The sequence below is a fragment of the Gymnogyps californianus genome, chromosome 3 (genome assembly GCF_018139145.2).
Source record: "Gymnogyps californianus isolate 813 chromosome 3, ASM1813914v2, whole genome shotgun sequence".
In the NCBI taxonomy this organism is placed as follows: Eukaryota; Metazoa; Chordata; class Aves; order Accipitriformes; family Cathartidae; genus Gymnogyps; species Gymnogyps californianus.
In genome coordinates this window covers 62,833,538-62,851,209 of record NC_059473.1, presented here as the reverse complement: position 1 = coordinate 62,851,209, position 17,672 = coordinate 62,833,538, and the positions used below count along the sequence as shown (strand labels likewise).

The 17,672-nt window shown below is 40.4% G+C and overlaps 1 protein-coding gene across 1 annotated transcript in view; it reads left to right on the top strand.

The window, feature by feature from the left end:
* The window catches only part of ARFGEF3 (ARFGEF family member 3), a 99,070-nt gene extending 81,667 nt beyond the window's left edge, over positions 1-17,403 (top strand). The window contains exons 28-34 of the mRNA XM_050893480.1: positions 391-567; positions 1,146-1,260; positions 1,897-1,999; positions 2,640-2,771; positions 4,367-4,497; positions 8,108-9,338; positions 10,104-17,403. Coding sequence (XP_050749437.1) covers positions 391-567; positions 1,146-1,260; positions 1,897-1,999; positions 2,640-2,771; positions 4,367-4,497; positions 8,108-9,338; positions 10,104-10,295 — 2,081 coding nt within the window. The 3' untranslated portion in view covers positions 10,296-17,403. The remainder of the gene's footprint in view (positions 1-390; positions 568-1,145; positions 1,261-1,896; positions 2,000-2,639; positions 2,772-4,366; positions 4,498-8,107; positions 9,339-10,103) is intronic.
* The last annotated feature ends 269 nt before the right edge of the window (positions 17,404-17,672 follow it).

Genomic DNA, 17,672 nt, shown 5'->3' with positions numbered 1-17,672 from the left:
TAGTGCATTGTTCTATGTTGACAAAACGCATCTTGTAAGAGTATGTTGAACATACTCTTACATTTATTGCGCAAATAAAGAGGTGCAGTACTCTATGTCCTAGCCACACAAAACATTTGTTTGCCTGGTGTCCAGGAAATGGAAAAAGAAAATTGTATAGTCCTGTAGACCTGCTGGGAAAGACAGCAGGTAAACAGTTGGCTAAATGTTCATATACTACCTCACAACTAGATCCAAAGCTGATTATCTCTCTCATCCCACAAAAAAAGTTTCAGAACCTGCTTTCTTTAGCATCACCCCTGGCCTCGAGCTTGGAGCAACTTAGCAAATTTACTGTGCATGTAGGCTTTGTAAGCAAAAATATACAACCATCATTGTGTTTATTTTAAGGACCAGGATTTGGCATTTATGCAGTTGTACATCTTCTTCTTCCCACGATGTCTCTTTGGCTCCATCGCAGCCATGGTGACCATTCTTACTGGGATGTGGCATCTGCTAATTTCAAGCATGCCATTGGCCTTTCCTGTGAACTCGTAGTGGAGCACATTCAAAATTTCATACACTCAGGTATGTCATTGTACTGTCACATCTACTGACAGTCATCAGTGGCATGTTACTGAATAGCTACTTGGGGAGATGGTGTCATTGCTTTTTGGTTGCTCAAGCATAAAATAAGAGGAGGAGGGTTAACAATTTCTGTTTGTTTGGGGTTTTTTTCTTTCTTTATAGGGTTTAGAATTATGGAAAAAATTAACTTGTAAGGGACCTATGGAAGTTATTTAGTCCAGCCTCCTGCTCAGAGCAGGGCTATCTTCAAAATTAAAGCAGCACAGTCTATATTATACTTTCCAAAAGAAGATACTAAGACTTTGATCATAAAGAACTAGAATATCAGAAACAGGATCTAACAGAATTTCTCCAGTACCACTTCAGTCCAGACATTTTATATTGTTAACATCAAAAGGATTGTTCTTATTTCAGTGTGATGTGATGCATGTTTCAAAATTGAGCTCTAGTGATAGCTGATTAAAAAGGATTTGGTTTTGCAAAGTCTCTGAATAGCAGTAAGTGTAGCAAGACTGTTTATATCTAATTATAATGAAAAGGCAATGATGTTAAAACTAGTCTATGTCTTTTCCTTATAGATATTGGTTATGAAAATATGATCAATACTATGCTGAAAGATCTTTTCAAGTTGCTCGTAGCCTGTGTAGCAGAACCAACAGAAATTATTTCCAGAGTTGGCTGCTCATGTATCAGGTAACACAGTCCGTTCACTCTGTTAGCATATTCAAAAAAAGATGTCTTTATATCTTTGAAGAACTTGTGGACTGATTAAGTCGGCTAACATCTCAAAAGAAGTCTACAATATATTTATCTCTTGTTATTTGAATAATGAATTTTAGACTTACTAACCTTTTCTTGCTGTTTTCAGTCTGCTTCAGAACCTGTGATTTTAGGCATTACTATGTGTATGATTCCCATAAAAAGCACTTGTACATTACTTATATGCAGTTAGTCAATAATTAATCCTTAGGAAAAATAATCAAGGGTCTTTCTGTTGGAATTCACAGGTCTTTAGAGGTAATTAATACCTTTCACAGTCTTCAGGTTATTACAGTCATAATCAAAATAAGCACTGCATTATATAGTTACACAACATGTGGTTCTTGTCCTGGCAAGATGACTACTTAAAGTGGAAAAGCAAAGAGAAAAAAAAAAAGTCAAAACTACAGTGTAATTACAAAAATAGGTCAGGGTAACAACTGAGGAGATTGGATATCATTAGCTAGCTACTGAGTAGGCCTTTTGTTCTGTTTTCAACCTTCTCCCATTACAAGTAAGAATTATGTAGTTCCTTCTTGAACATGGTAACATTTTCCTGTGTCCTTCCAGGTATGTTTTAGTGACTGCAGGGCCTGTTTTTACTGAAGAGATGTGGAGGCTTGCATGTTGTGCCTTGCAGGATGCATTCTCTGCCACTCTGGAGCCAGTAAAGGTAAACTGCCTTTTTGCTGACAGTCAAAATGTAATGACACTAGTTATAGACTCACTAACTTTTGACAGGTTGCTTTTTCTTTTTCAGAAAAGTTTTTGGGGACAGAGTCAGGAAAAGAAGCGTAAGGATTATGTGGTAGCTTTTGTTATGTTGTCAATTCACAATGAAAAGTGTTGGATCAACAATGGAGATTGAAATCAGTTTTTCTAAACATGTACAGACAACACTAGTTGCTAACAGTCCAGACTTATTTTAAATTGCCCTGCCAGCATGAAATCAGAAAAGTTAAGTAGGTGAAAACTTACCTTTTGATCCATTTCTTCCTCTGGATTGGCTAAAACTAGACGGAAGACAAAGTTGCTTACTTGATCCTCTAGCTGCATGCTCCATATAGATTATTTCTCAACTCACTGTCTTTCTTGTAACAAAAAATCCTGTTAAGTCATCACAGGCCAGAGTACGTAAGAAGTTGTAATGCCTTTGCATCAGATACAACAAATGCTGGCTAGCAGGTGACTGGCTGATGGTAATGGGACAGATCACTCTGAATCTTGTATTACATACAAACAGGCTGGACAATGCTACAGTCACTGACTTCATTTAACACACAGTGAAAGTCTGATGTTGTGTCTCTCTGTAGAACCTGTTGGGCTATTTCCACAGTGGTTCTGAAAGCTTTAGTGGAGATGCCTGTGAAGTGAAGGTTGCAGCCCCTTGCCTCTCGCCAAGTGCTGAAGCTGAATACTGGAGAATCAGAGCCATGGCACAACAGGTACTGACTGACACTTCAGGGGAAGTCAGAGAACCTTTTAAATTTGTGGCTTTTCTTTATGAAAGTACATCTTTACCACCACCTTCCTGACAAAACCTACGGGCAAAGACTTCCTCATCACCAGACTAACATTTATTTGTCTAGCAGTAGTATTGAGAAAAAGTAATAAAAACTAGAAAAAAAACCCTTAAAACTGTCCCCCTGTAAGTAGGAATTAGGAATACCTAGGGTGGGGAAAGATGCATAGGTACCTGAGGAGGACTGACGATGAGCCCATTGTGTAATGTAGCTTTAAAAACGGCAACCGTAGCATACATCAGTGGAAATGTTTCTGACAGAGAAAGGGAAATAGTAGTGTCACTATGAATCCTCATCTAGAATGTCATATACACTTCTGATTCCTCTGTTAAAGAATGATAAATTGAAAGGACAAAAAATGCGCTAGAACAGAGACAGTGATATGAAACTAGAAAAACAAGGTTTGTTCAACCTATCAAAGCAGAGTTTGAAGAGGAATGCAGATTTTTTTCTCTATAAATACCTGGATGTAGATTGCAGAGAAGAAAAAGAGTTACTGAGAGCTAGAGTATAATGCTGATATTTAACAAATGATTTAAAACTGACCACTAACTCCTAATCAGCAGAGCAAGCTTGGAGACAACCTTCTCGGGGTCCGTTTTACTACAATGGAGGTTGTTCATTTTATGAAAGTGGTGATATGAAACAAGTTCCTTGAAATACAGCAGACTGAACTTAATGACCTGCAGGGTACCATAAAACTGTAAATACTGTATGACAGTTTCAGCATGGGAAAGCAGCTGGATTAAAAGAGCCAACACATGTTTGGTGTCAATTTCTGACTTGATTAATCATACCCTGATGCTGCTTGAAAATCTGAGACACACAGACCAGGATTTGTGATCACAAATAACGTGGCAGTGGCAGACTTTGTTTGAATAGAAAAAATGTTTTAAATTGAATTTTAAAGACGCAGAACTCAAGAAAGCAGGGAATGTGGCATTTATACTTTTCTTGGAGACACTATCAGTGGCACTCCCTGAGTCCTCCTCAGTGGGGATTTGACACAACTACTAAGCTACAAAACAAAGCTACAGCAACTGAGAGTTGTTTCCCGATTTCCCACCCAAAGAATTGAAAGTTGGGTGTCTGTTGTATCTTCATGACTGAAAATAATCCTTCCAACAACCAACCTTTCTAGGTACAACAGGCTAACTATGCAAACAGGTCCTTGTCTCCACTATACATGATATTTCCTGATAGTAGTATACAGACAGCAGAAAGCTTGTTTTGGTGTTTGGTATTATCCCTTATACAAGTTCGAAGAAAAAGATGTCTGTCTTTTGCCCTGTGCTCTGCTGGGTGTCTGGAGTTAGCCCATGGCTCTGAGGCTGTTTTACCAAAGCAGCATGCTCCAGGGGAGGCCTGCCTGGGGGGATACCTTGCATTTGCTCCATCACTGTAAAATAAGTCATCATAACAGATCTTTCACAATGCAGGAAATCCTATTCTCAGGCCCCCCAGGGACCCAGTGCAAGTGCTAAACTGCTTGTTTTGTATAACTTGTTGTTTTCTAGGTCTTCATGCTGGAGACTCAGTGCTCCCCAAAGACCCCTAGCAACAAGGAAGGGTTTGAACATGCCCAGTCGTGCGTGCTCATCATTGACCTGCCACCAGATAAGAAACCAAATGGGCATACCCAGAGAAGGTAAAATATCTTCTCAGGAAAATACCGAGTCATTAAAAGCAAGATAAAAATATTGTCAAGCTGGCAGAGATGTGAACCGAGCCTGGCAAACCATGCCTCTCCATAGGCCTCATCAAAAAACTGAAATACACCAATCAAATAAAAATTAGGTTTTGTGACACAGGAGACAATAGGTAGCTACTATCTGCTCTCCAAATGTTCCCATGATCATACACTGGTGAGCAGGCACGTGCAAGAGCTGTTACAGTTATAGACAAACCTGTGTCAGCATCTCTAATGTGGCCCTTAGAAAGCTAAATAAGGAAAACGCTTCTAATAGATAGGAAAAATTGGTAGGTTACAAATACCTGAAGGATACATAAGGTCACACAAAGCCTTCAAGTCGAGGAAATGCAGATTAAATTAAGAAAAGGATTCTCACAGGAAATACTAGGAAAATCTTTCCAATATTGAGATTCTTTTCTTTAAGTAGAGTTAAAAATATCGGTTTGAAGAAAGCTTCGGAAGTACTGTTACCTTTGTAATGATTCCTAGAAAATGAAATAATGTCTGCTTCACTAATGGTCTTTTAAGTTCAGTATTACTGGATTAAGAAGGTAGAAAAAGTTAGTGGATAAACGGGAGAAGTATAAATTGAAGAGACCACATCCAAAGCTGTGAAACTGTCAACATATTGATCTAGGGAACGTTGTTTTTGCTTGGCACTTTATTTTTGTGGAAATCTTTCTATATGTTACCACCTCAGAAACTCATGCATTTGCATGACAATGTGATCCTGTCAAAGAATATTTCTTTTTGCTTGCACTCGGTTGTTTAAACAACTGCTGAACATCAACAGGGCCAAGAATTAGAATTCTGCATTCAGGGTTTGTGTTCGTATTGCAAGGTATGTAATACATGGCATGAAATTGTGTTTTACTAGATACCAAACCTGCTTCTGTACCACGTCAGGCGTTCTCATTCAAAACTAAACTATTGCTTGCAATAAGGAGCCAGAATGTGATGGTCCTTCTTTGGATGTACAGGAAGAAAGACCATGCAAGATGTCTCTATTCTTACACAACTGTACAGAAGTTTTCCCCAAGAGCAGGTGCTCTGTTACCCTTCAGAGAACAGGGCCCTGCGCAGAGATGAAGAAAGGTTGAGATCACACTCTAAACCCTTCCTTCATGGTGGGAAAAATCTGCTTTATCCAAACGTTTGCAGATCATTCTTCTTGTTGTAATGAATGCAAAGCAGAAGACTGGAGTACTCCCCTCTCATGGCACATAAGGCCATGCAATCTAACAGGCTGCATTCGTAAAGGTAGCGTGGGTCTTGCTGGTCTAGCTGGTCTTATCTTTAAACAAATAAATAAATAAAGCTTGCAATTAATACAAACTCTGAATGCTCTCACACTGCGCTTTGTCTAAACAACTGCAAAAAGTGTGTGTGCCAATAGGCAAATGTTACCCAGCAGTGCTCGTTTTTCACCAAAACAGGGCTCAAAAGTTGACTCTGCCACTGTTTTTCATATTATTTGCTACAGCAGTGCAGTAATATGCCGGTCTTGCATGCTAGTAACTGTGGCCTTTCAAAAATTTTACTTTAACCTTGGTGGGGTTTCTCTTCTCCCTTTTTGCTTTTGTTTCCTTAATGCTGCATCGTTTCACAGGAAGCTGGGGTAAGGGAGCTTTTCTTCTTTCTAAAAGTAATAATATATTTCAGTTTGAAACTTTGGGCAGAATAAGAAAATACTATCCTTAACCAGCTTTGGCACTGTGTGTTTTCACCTATAGTTCTGTACTAGTTTCTTTTGGAATTGAGCAGTACTTTAAATTGTCCTTGTAAATTGCCTTTTTGGCTATTACAAGGAAAGCAGATCTCCTTCATTCTGATCCTGCTTTTGGAACAGGATTAGTCTCTTGAAATCAATGCAAGCACTCATTTAACTTTATACATGCTCTTAAGAGCTTTTCTGAGTCAGAGCCTCTAATGATTTTTACAGCAGAAAACTACTTCCCCATAAAGAGCTCCAATGTATGTATTGATCATCAAGATTTTAGCACTGTCAGATAATAAGACCACTAAATTTTACTGATATATCAGCACTGACAGCTGTGTCATGGTAAGCGAACTGACATAGGTAAATTAACCCGAGAAGCACAGTTTTGTCTGACTTTTTTTTTCCCAATGTTGTATTCTCAAAAGTGAGTTTTGATATGATTTCTCAAAAAAAAATCAGACTTTTTGTTTTGGTATTTTGAAAACACTTTTGAAAGTTGTTTAATTAAAGTAGAATAATTTTTGCAACAAGAAAATTAAAGGTCTACAACTGAACATCTCATGTTACCTGAAGATTTACTTTGACTTAGACCTAAAATTTCAGTATTGCAAGCAAACTGAAAAATCTTTTCCTCACTTGATAGCAGTGGTAATTAAAATGCGACCCATCATAGTTCCCTAAATCAAAACAAGTATTACTGTGTGTACCAGCGCATCAGCTCCATTTAAAACATCGCCGCTGTCATCTTATGAAAAGACTTTTTTTAAAATGCCTTAAGATAGGTTTCACAGTTTATAATTTTAAATCCATGAGATACCATACAACAACCCTGTCCACCTTTTCTTCCTAGCTTCCCTTGCCTGTAAGCCTCTCAATATTATTTACTGGTGAATGACCTGAAAACTTTGGTTGGAGGAATTTGCCATTCCTGGGTTCCCTGTGCAAATCAAAAATCGGTGATATGTAGAACAATTCACAGCATCTCTCTAACAGGAGCACAGCTAAGAATCACCCAGTGTTACATGTGAGAAACAGGGTTAGGAATAGGTATTTCCATGCTAGGCTCTCAGTGTTCAAGTTGAAGTCTTAAGAGCAAACAGTGAAATGTGCCTTCAGCAAGACTTAAGCTTCTTTGCATGCTCCATTGCACTGCTGATGTTTCTGAGATGTTTTTTTTATTGGTTGGTTGGTTGGCTCTTTGTGGTTTATTTTTAAGAAGTACTCCTGGCATTAGTGGAAATGGAAACTGAGTAGTAAACTAGTTTTGGCCTGAATTTGTCATGGCAAAGTAAAGGTTGGCTGAAATGCCAGTGGAGGAATTTTAAGGATATTTCAACTTAGCCAAAGTTCAGCAACAACAATAGAAAATATAGTCAGAGACCGATGGCAGAAGTGCTGCATAATTTGTGTGTTAACAAATTCCTCAGTTATAGCAGGCTGAAATATTGAGAGTACTTGCAGCTGCCATGAAATTGAAACACCGGATATTTAATCCCTCAGTGTTAGACACCTCTGGAGAAAAGGACAAAAATTATAATAGAGCTTTGTTTTAATACCACCTCTGCACAAGTGCCATTAGTGTGCTTGCTGTGGACAGTTATTTTTCTTAACCAATGTAAGTGTCTTCCCTTCTAGAAAAGTATTTGAAAGAGTAGCTGAAAGACCATTCTAGACAATTTTATCTTCCTCCACTTTTTTGTAACAAGGCAGTGAAAATTTGGCCTTTCATTTGCATCTTTCATGTTAGATTCTAAAATACAAAGTATTCCTGTACTCCTAGTAAAAGCACAATGCACCATTTTAATTTTATTTTATTTTTTTCCTTCCCGTGCTTGGTTTACCAAGTATTCCTTTCAGGACGATAGTAGTGAGCTTGCTGTCCCACCAAGTACTGCTCCAAAATTTATATGACATCTTACTGGAAGAATTTGTGAAAGGCCCTTCTAACTTGGAGGAGAAAATGACAATACAAGTACCAGAAAACAAGTTGGTTGGTTTTCTCAGGTACATCTCCATGCAAAACCTGGCTGTCATCTTTGACTTACTGCTGGACTCCTATAGAACAGCCAGAGAGTTTGACACCAGACCTGGGTTGAAGTGTTTGCTGAAAAAAGTGTCTGGCATTAGTGGAGCTGCCAACTTGTATCGCCAGTCAGCAATGAGCTTCAACATCTACTTCCATGCTTTGGTTTGTGCAATCCTGACAAACCAGGAGAACATCACTGCAGAGCAAGTGAAAAAGATCCTCTTTGAAGATGATGAGAGAAGCACAGACTCATCACAGCAGTGTTCTTCAGAAGACGAAGACATTTTTGAAGAAACTGCCCAGGTCAGTCCCCCACGAGGGAAGGAGAAGAGACAGTGGAGGGCTCGAATACCATCTCTGAGTGTACAGCCTGTCAGCAATGCGGACTGGGGATGGCTAATCAAGCGGCTTCATAAGCTCTGTATGGAACTGTGCAACAACTATATCCAGATGCACCTGGACCTGGAGAATAATGTAGAGGAGCCTCCAGCGTTCAAAGGTGACCCTTTCTTCATTTTACCATCCTTTCACTCAGAAACCTCCACCCCATCGACTGGAGGGCAATCTGGGAAGGACACACCATCGGAAGATGACCGGAGTCAAATCAGGGACCAACTGGGAGACAGCCTGACACCCCGAGGAGGGAGTGGAGAAATGTTGCTGCTACCTCCACCCCTAAGTCCTAAACCAGAGAAAAAAGAGCAAACCAGGAAAAAAGAATGGTGGGAGAGTGCTGGCAACAAGATCTACACCATAGCTACTGACAAAACTATCTCCAAGCTCATGACAGAATACAAGAAAAGAAAGCAGCAACAGGCCATGACATCTTTCACCAAAGAGGTCAAAGTGGAAAAGAAAGGGGAGCTCCTGGGTTCAAGAGGACCAGACTCGCCCATACTCCAGCGGCCACAACATCTTATAGATCAAGGTCAAATGAGGCATTCATTCAGTGCTGGTCCAGAGATCCTGAGACAAGAGAAGAGACCACGCTCAGGATCTACAGTCAGCTCCCTGAATATATCTGTTAGGGATGCTGAGGCCCAGATACAGGTAGGACATACTTCTAGAATGCTAATAATAATAGCAATAATTAAAAAGATACTTATAAGTATTTTTTTCTATTGCCTTTATTATAATGATTAAAATCTCTTCATTAAATGTCTTTGTTACATAAAGAAGTCATCATGATGAGGACTGAATATTTCAGCAGCTGGCACTGATAAAAACCTGATTCTGGCCTTTCAAAAGAAAATCAGTCTTCAGGGAAGTGTTATCAGGCATATACTAGTACAGCTTTCAAGACTGCTTCTGTGACTGGGGCCAAAGCTGCACTTAGTCCTAAGAACTAACAACCTACAATGAACTCATTGCTTACTGCTAAGGGCTCTAGCCCACATAAGGTTTTTGAAAACGTCATGCTGCTTGTCACAATGCTTTTGTACTTAAGAAGGTTTTTTTGTTAATTCCACAGCAGAAATAGTGGGCTCTGTTGCTAAACAGAAACTTGCTCCTTGCATGTCCAAGTGAACAAATCAGTGAAAGCATCAAACTTGAAAGTCTTTGTTCACTGTGGGATGAAATAAAAGGTGATGAAGGGTAAGCATGATACCTGCAATACAAAGTGAAACAATGACTTACAGGACTGAATGTGAATTAGGAAGACACAGTGAACGTTAAATGAATATGCTGGCATTACTCAGTCCTCTTCATGAGGCTGCAACCACCAGGTATCTTATTTTCTGCCTCAACCGATGGGCTCATCTGTTTAGAAAGGTCTTCTAAAGAGTCTTTTTTTTGTGTCCAATTTGTTTGTAGGCATGGACCAACATGGTGCTGACAGTTCTCAACCAGATTCAGGCCCTGCCAGACCTAACTTTCACAGCCCTGCAGCCAGCGGTGTTCCCCTGTATCAGCCAGCTGACTTGCCACGTGACAGACATTCGTGTCCGCCAGGCAGTACGGGAATGGCTGGGAAGAGTGGGCCGAGTTTACGATATCATCATTTAAACCTAGCTGTGCTCTGTTGCAAAGGGGAGAAGACATCCAAGGTATATAGCAAAGAAGTATTTGGGGTTCATTAATTGCCTATTTGTTGGTGATAAATTAAGAAACAATGAGCTTGTTGATGTATATCCTCTATCCGCTTGAGACTGTGTGTCCCTCACTCACACTAGCAAAGGAGGCAAAGCATGCGTGTGTCCAGGGGGGTCTGGAGTGGCCCCAGAACCCAGAAACTGCAAGTAAATCAGGCTGGTACCTAAAGGGGTGATACATTTCAGTAGCCTTTATTTTAATTCAAATTTGCAACAGTGGGAGCCACAATAAACTGCAGCAGAACTTCCACACTTGCAATTAGCTGTGAACACAACTGTCATTTGGATGTCAAACCAGGCCAGTAAGCCTATGTAACTTTAAAAAAAAAAAAAACAGTAAATAAAAAAAGTAAATAAAAGTCAGGAAAAAGGTGGGGCTATAGGACAAGTAAAAAGGTGACATTTGTTTAGAGTAACTTTTTTCCCTTCTGAAATTAGCATGAGAGAGGAAAGCCAGATAAAGATTATTGTAGTAACTATATGCCTCACTAGAGAAAGTGGAAATTTATTTTGCTCTGAGAAGAGCCTTTGAAGTCTGGTCACATCTGGGGTAGCTAATAAGTGACTATTAAATTATCCTAGGTCTAAAACTGGTGAACCAAGCACAGACTATTCATCCTTTCATTGCTCTTGTGGAGTATTGCTTGAAGAGCAATGGCACTGTCAAGCTGCCCTCTCTACACCACTACCCTGGCTGCCTCTTCAGCTATGCCTACAGCTGATCATTTTTCCACGTGTCTAATTCCCCCTAAGGCAACAGGGAAGTTTGTTTTGCTGCTTCCTGTGAAGCTGGGGGGAAGACACACCACAGAGCAAATACCAGCATGTGCCAATATCCAGCATTCAACTAAACAGAGTAGAGGTAAAGTGTTCCAGTTTAAGCAACACTGCAGCTAAGTTAGCTTATGCTTCTACTGGAAATGTATATGTTTGCTTATACAGAGCTGCTGTAGCCAGGAACACCCTTATCACCTTTGTTAAAGGTAGCCCATCGCTCCACATTGAGCTGAATCAAGATGGAAAATAGTCTGAAAGGAAGATATCTTTCCTGTTTCTCTCCCATTTCTTGTCTGCTGCTGTAAATAGAAGGGGGGCAGATCCTCGTGGAGGTACATCCCCCTCTGTGCAGCACTCCTATAGGGACTACTACAATTTGCTGATATTATTAAGGGGGAGGAGAACGGGAAGGATTTACAATTGTGTTGTCAAATACATATGTGATGCTCTTCACACTAGACAGAGCAAAGGGTTACCTTGCTGCACAAGTTATGTCACAGCCCCTGGGACATTTGATCTCGTACTCCCATACTACATAATTTGTTGATTAGAAGTTGAAATAATTTGTTGAAATAAGTTGATTTTAATCTTGGGTGACCCCTTAATGATTTTCTCCCGAGGCTTTTAAAATGTGCACACCAACTAAATATACAGCTTCAGTCCCTGCTCCAAAGCATCCTCAAAATGGCATCTCTTTATATCAGGCCTGGATCTTGCACAACTGCTTTTAGCATCTTAAACCTAGAAGAACAGAGGGAGCCGAGAGGGTCCACTGAACAGCCATCACCCAAGCTGATGTGTTTATGAAGAGTCTGCCACTATCCTCCTGCCTTTTCCCTCCATTGCCCACTTCCCATTTGTTACCTGCTAGACTTGTGCAGGGAATACTTGTCCCGTAACTTTCTGTGGTGTTGGTCACGCTGTTTCCCTTTCTTTCAAAACTTCTCTTTGCTAAATTGTTTCAAGGACATAAAAATTCCATAAAAACAACTCTTTCTTACCACCTACATTGACTTTATAAATGAGTAATTTAACAATTTGATCAATCGTCAATTTTCCCCCAACAGTTTTAATACTTTCTTGGGGAGAGGTGAGATTAGCTCTTGGTATATGGGAGAGCAGTGGCATGGTTTGATTTCTGTTGCCATGTCTTTCTTACACATCTTTAGGTAGAGTAAAAGGGTGGTTATATTTTTTGTTAAAGTTTTTATTGGGCATCTATACAGAACTGCTTTTAAAGCAGTACATTAATTAGGCAACAACAGAAATCAGAATAATAAACTGTATGCAAAACACCCAACTCTGCTGGTTTTCATTATACATGCATTGAATGGATGCAGATTCTTGCTGTACTAATCTAAAACTAAAGCAAATCCCTAAATTATGTTGGAGAAGTAAAATTGATAGCAGTACCAATGGAATCACTCAGGACTCCAGAAGAGGGCCTAATATCTAGGAAACGCTGTGGTTATGTGTTGTGGTTGCAATACAAAATCCTTCTGTAAAAAAGAGAGAAAAGCTCTAGCAGTGACAATACCACCACCACCACCCCCCTCAAGCCCATGAACACAGCATAGCCTAGTGTTATTTGATTAGCCACCATCTTGACCCAAAATACCATTTCATTTCAACTTTTTACACTACAAATACCATACTGGAAATGAGTAGGAGCAAATTTGCTGTATTGCTGTTGCCCTATTTTAAACTTTGCCCTCCAAATGATGCACTAAGTGCCCATTGTCACCCTCACTGCCTCTGCTCATTAACACCCCTCCATATGAGGTTATGAGTAACTTGAGTAATTCCAGAAATGTAATTTAAAAGGATGCGAGTGGGGGTGAAGGAATCTTTGAAGCAGCAGGCTTTACATAAGCAAAGTTTAGCATGTGCTGCTCTTCCTTTTCCTTATATGTAAAATGGTAAGCAGGTGAGGAGAGCAGCCTATGGCCACTTCAGGAACCATTAATCTGAGATGCAGAAGCTTTCTGATGCACCTCCAAAATATAAATAAATAAAAAATGAAGTTGGTTCATCAGATTCTCAGCTATTTTTTTGCTAGTTTAGCCATAGACATCAGCAAGCCCCAAAGAAGTACAACACTAAACATGTGAAGTCACCATTTCATAGACCTATGCAGTCTGTTTCATGCATACGTTGGCTTAAGGCTGCCAGCGTGCTACCTTCAGGCCTCACAAAGCAAGCTTTTAGCCCAAAGGAGGAGAACAGTCCCAGGAAGAGCGTACTGGCACCAGCCTGTCCTAAGCTTCAGAAGGGGACTCTCCAACTCTGAACACCCCAGTCATGTCCAGCTGTACCATGCTTCATCGGCTTTTCTGCTTTCCAGTTGTGAGTGGGGAAGCACCTCAGTCAGTAGCACAAAGTAGCCCTTGTACCCACACGTGTCTGTCTTTCTCGCATAACCTATTCAAATCCTTACTTATAGCCCCATAACATAATGCATGAGCTAACAGCAGCATATTACCAGCTTTACTGTTGAATCAGAACCTTTGAGCCTTGAAAAACCAGAGTCTGTGTATTATAGCCTGAGGTTGCTCTTTCTCTTTGCTTTGGTTAATGACCATATTCTTCTCTTTTCTTGCATTTACTTTTTTTGTCATATAAATTTCTGTAGGAGCTGGATTTTTATTGAACTGGCCAGTTATTTTTAACAATGACTGGCCCGTAATTTTTATTTAACTGAACTGCTTAAAAAAAAAGGTGTGGTGGTTTGACGTCCTTCTCAGGTACCAGAGCTGCACCTCTGCTGCCTTTGCCTAGTTCACACCACCCTCCTCAGGGCCACCACAGCAATCAGAGGCAATGACATCACAGATTTTAAAATCTTGTAGGCAGCCACTAACAGAGCAAGTTGCTGTCAGCCAGTGTCAACTACCTTTACGCACATGGAATAGTTCATCACCGTGCAAATATTTAAAGCTATAAAAAGCAGCATACTCATCAGGAAAGTGCTACTTTTCTTGTATAACAGGAGCAGGGTTTGACCCCAGTTGATATGGTCTCAGGCTATTGCATATGTTTGCACTTTATTCTGTAATGTGAATATATGCAGATATGAGATGATTGACGTGTTTATGTATAGATTCCTGTAGCTCCTGTCACTGTCATACTCTGAGCATTCTGCATATTTACAGAGCGATATCCACGTTAGTAGTATGTTTATCATGGTCTCTGAATATTTTGTGTCACATCAGGAACGGTTAATGCAGTTGTTCTGGTAACTTCCCCACAGTAGTCTTTTCTGAGCGTTCAGCAGCCATAGGATTACCACCACTATCTCTTGGTTAACATGCTTTCATGTCTTTAAGATGTTAAGATACAGATTTAATACTCTCCTAGGGATAAACACTCATGTGAGCATAACTAGATTTAGCATCTAGAAAGAATTATTAGGCAAAGACTTACATAGACGTGGGCAAAACTTTCCTTGTAAAACTCCAAGCACAGGCAACACAGCTTTTGCCTCATCACAGATAAAAAATTCATGTCCTCTGAACTATAGCTGGCTCATGTCAAGGCCAAGCAGAGTTTACACCTGTGACTTGTAAGGTACTTTGCCTTTCAATTTGAGCTTCAAGTTTTGTTTAAAACCTAAACCTTACTGTAAAATTCACTGACAAATCCTCATCTGCCAAAGATCTAACCCCCACCTCTAAATACCTTGTGTTACCATATATAATCTCCATCTGCACTTGATATAGTAGCATCTCAGTGTTGGTACCTCCACTGCAGAGCTCGGTGCAGCACCAGTATGAAACTGAGTGGCAAACGAGTTAGCAAGTAGAGAGGTCCAGCTCCATGTGCTGCCTGCACTTTGTACCTCTCTTCACAGCTTAGGCCCACACTCAAAGTGCCTGAGCTGTTGAAATCAATGCGAGTTACGTACCTGGATATCTTTAATACTCAGGACTCGGTCCTTGAATCCTTCAGTCCCTACATACAGATTCACAAGTTCTCAGGAAAGGCGAAGTCCTGTACAGTTCCTGATGTCACCCTCTGTGCTGCTGTCCTCTATACACCTCCTGCTTGAAAAATCCACAAGAACCAGCACGTATTCCCATGCATCCCAGTGCCCCAAAACTAGAACCATCACATTTGCACAGATCCAGTTCAAACATGTAGGAGGCTGACCATAGCAAGCCAAAGTAATTTGTTTCTACCTAGCTCATCTGTGTAGAAGCTTATTCAGAAACTGAGCATGTGATTTGGCTATTTTCACCTTTAGCAATCCATTCTAGAAATGCCATTACTCAGTGATAAATTGTTTTTAATTCACAAAAAAAAAGTGAAGTGCTTTCTTTCCTTGCCCTTGCTTTTGTGGAGGTGTGCTAAGATTATGCTTAAGCAAGCTATTTACTCATTACTCCAGTTATAGTCATTTCTGGGAAGATTTATGTACAGTGCTAATCATGGCATATGACACACAATACAGTTAGGGTTTTTTCCAATTTCTGATCATTCCACAATTGTTTGAAGAAATAATGCAATACCATCAATTTAAAAAAAAAAAAAAGTTTCTCTTCTTTTTTAGTATAAAAGGACCAAGTTACCATAGCGCAGAAGCACAAATATTGGATTTTATGCAATGTAGATAACAGCATCTGGCAGCTAGAGATCCCTCATCACTGAACCTCCCTATTTTGAATAGAGCTTCTATAGGGATACGACCTAAGGGTCTCTTAGCAGCCCTCACCAGCAGCGCGCCTGGGACTCCAGGAAGTTGTACAGCTGCAAGGAAGAAGTCGTAGATCCTCTTTCTGTTGTTTCCACTAATCCCCCTCAGAACGTATACTTTATATGTGACACTAACTGTATGATATCATACTAAACAAACAGCTTTGGCCAAACATGGAGTGCTGGCTATTTAAAAAGAAAAAGTAAAGAAGCACATGGCATAAGTATGCATCAGTCTTTTCACTTAGTGCTCAGAGGTCTCCAAGCTAAAAACTAAGAGCAGAGGGAAGAAGAAATGCCCTAATTCTGTGGATATCAGTGGAGCTACACTGTGTGATCCTGGATTAATGCAATAATGAGCTCGCCTGTGGGACCAGATCCCTCAAATACTCTTTATTTTTGGCAAATTCGCAAGTTGAGGCTTGCATAGTCTCCACTGCCACATTGAATCAGGGAACTGAGTTTATGGAAGGCATTTTTTTGTTAAGAAACATGGCAACAGGATCTATTTCAATCCTTTTACCCCAACGTCCCACTTTTCAAAAGGTAGTTATGTACTTCCATAAATTTCATCCAAATACTGTGGAGCACCAGGGCCCTGTTTCCTATCCATGCATTTGGTTCATCCGGGCTGCAGTGAAGTGCCATGCTTCCACAAGAAGCAAGCTGAAACGAGAGAGCTGAGCTAGTGGAGAGGCACAGGTACACAGGTTCAAGCAAGGGACAAATATCAGCTCCACAAGCAGGCTGTGGCTCCTGAGCCCCCTGCTCTGCAGAAGAAAGCAGGATTTGATACCAAAGGGAGAACAGCCAGGAAGGGCAGAGCATGGTGGCGACAGAGCCCTGTGCTGCACGCTGTTTGCTGGAGCAGATGGGAGCAAGAGATTGAAAAGAATGCAATGACAGCAGCGAGCACCTTCTTTCAGTTCCCCCCACTTTCTCTTCTCCCCCCCACTTTTTGTCATTATTTGTGAGACTGCAAACATACTTCCATGGGCCCTTCAACCAGAACTGAAAACTGAAAGCAAGCCAAAGGGAGTGGACACTCCATTTTGCCAAAGATCTAAGCCTTTCCTGTTTGAAAATTTAAAAAATCAAATTTTATTTCCATGATGATGGCTGCCATAGGAAGCATTTTACCACAAAACATGATTCCCAGGACTTCATCTCTCTAGCTGTATATTCAGGAGGAGCCACTAATACTTTTTAAGAGAGACTGTAAATCACCTTGTCAAGCAAGTGCTTACATTGCATTTACCTTCTACTGAGTTCATACCCAGCTGCAATTCCCCAGTCTCATCTATGTTTCCTCCCTCTACCTTTCTGCTCTTCTTTAGAAAAACACCTCCTCGTGTCCGCCGCGTCCTGTTGTGCTGCTAGCTTTGTTTGGTCCTTGGGTGTCCAGTGGTCAGGCAGTCACTGTCAGCTGGCTTGCAAATTGTATTTTGTGTATATTTTATTCTGACTGAATTCTGAAATGGAAATATTTTAAAACAAGAATTATAAACTATTTATGTTGCTTGTGTTGTAGAATAAAGAAGCAAATGCAAAATAAATTATGCTTTGGTTTTGTCTAAAGAAAGTTATTTTACAGTTACTGATGAAGCAAAGGAGCAGAACTGAGAAAGGGCCTGAAATACTTGGTACGTACCAGCAGGAACTGCAGTTTTCACAGATGACCTGGGGAATTTAGCCACTTTGAACTGCGGGGGTTTTTTTGGTGGGAGCTGAGATCTAAACACTTCAAGAAATGCCCTACACTACTCCTAGCCAGAGTTTGGGCTTGCAGGGGTGGAGATGGATGAAGCTACTGAGGCAGCTA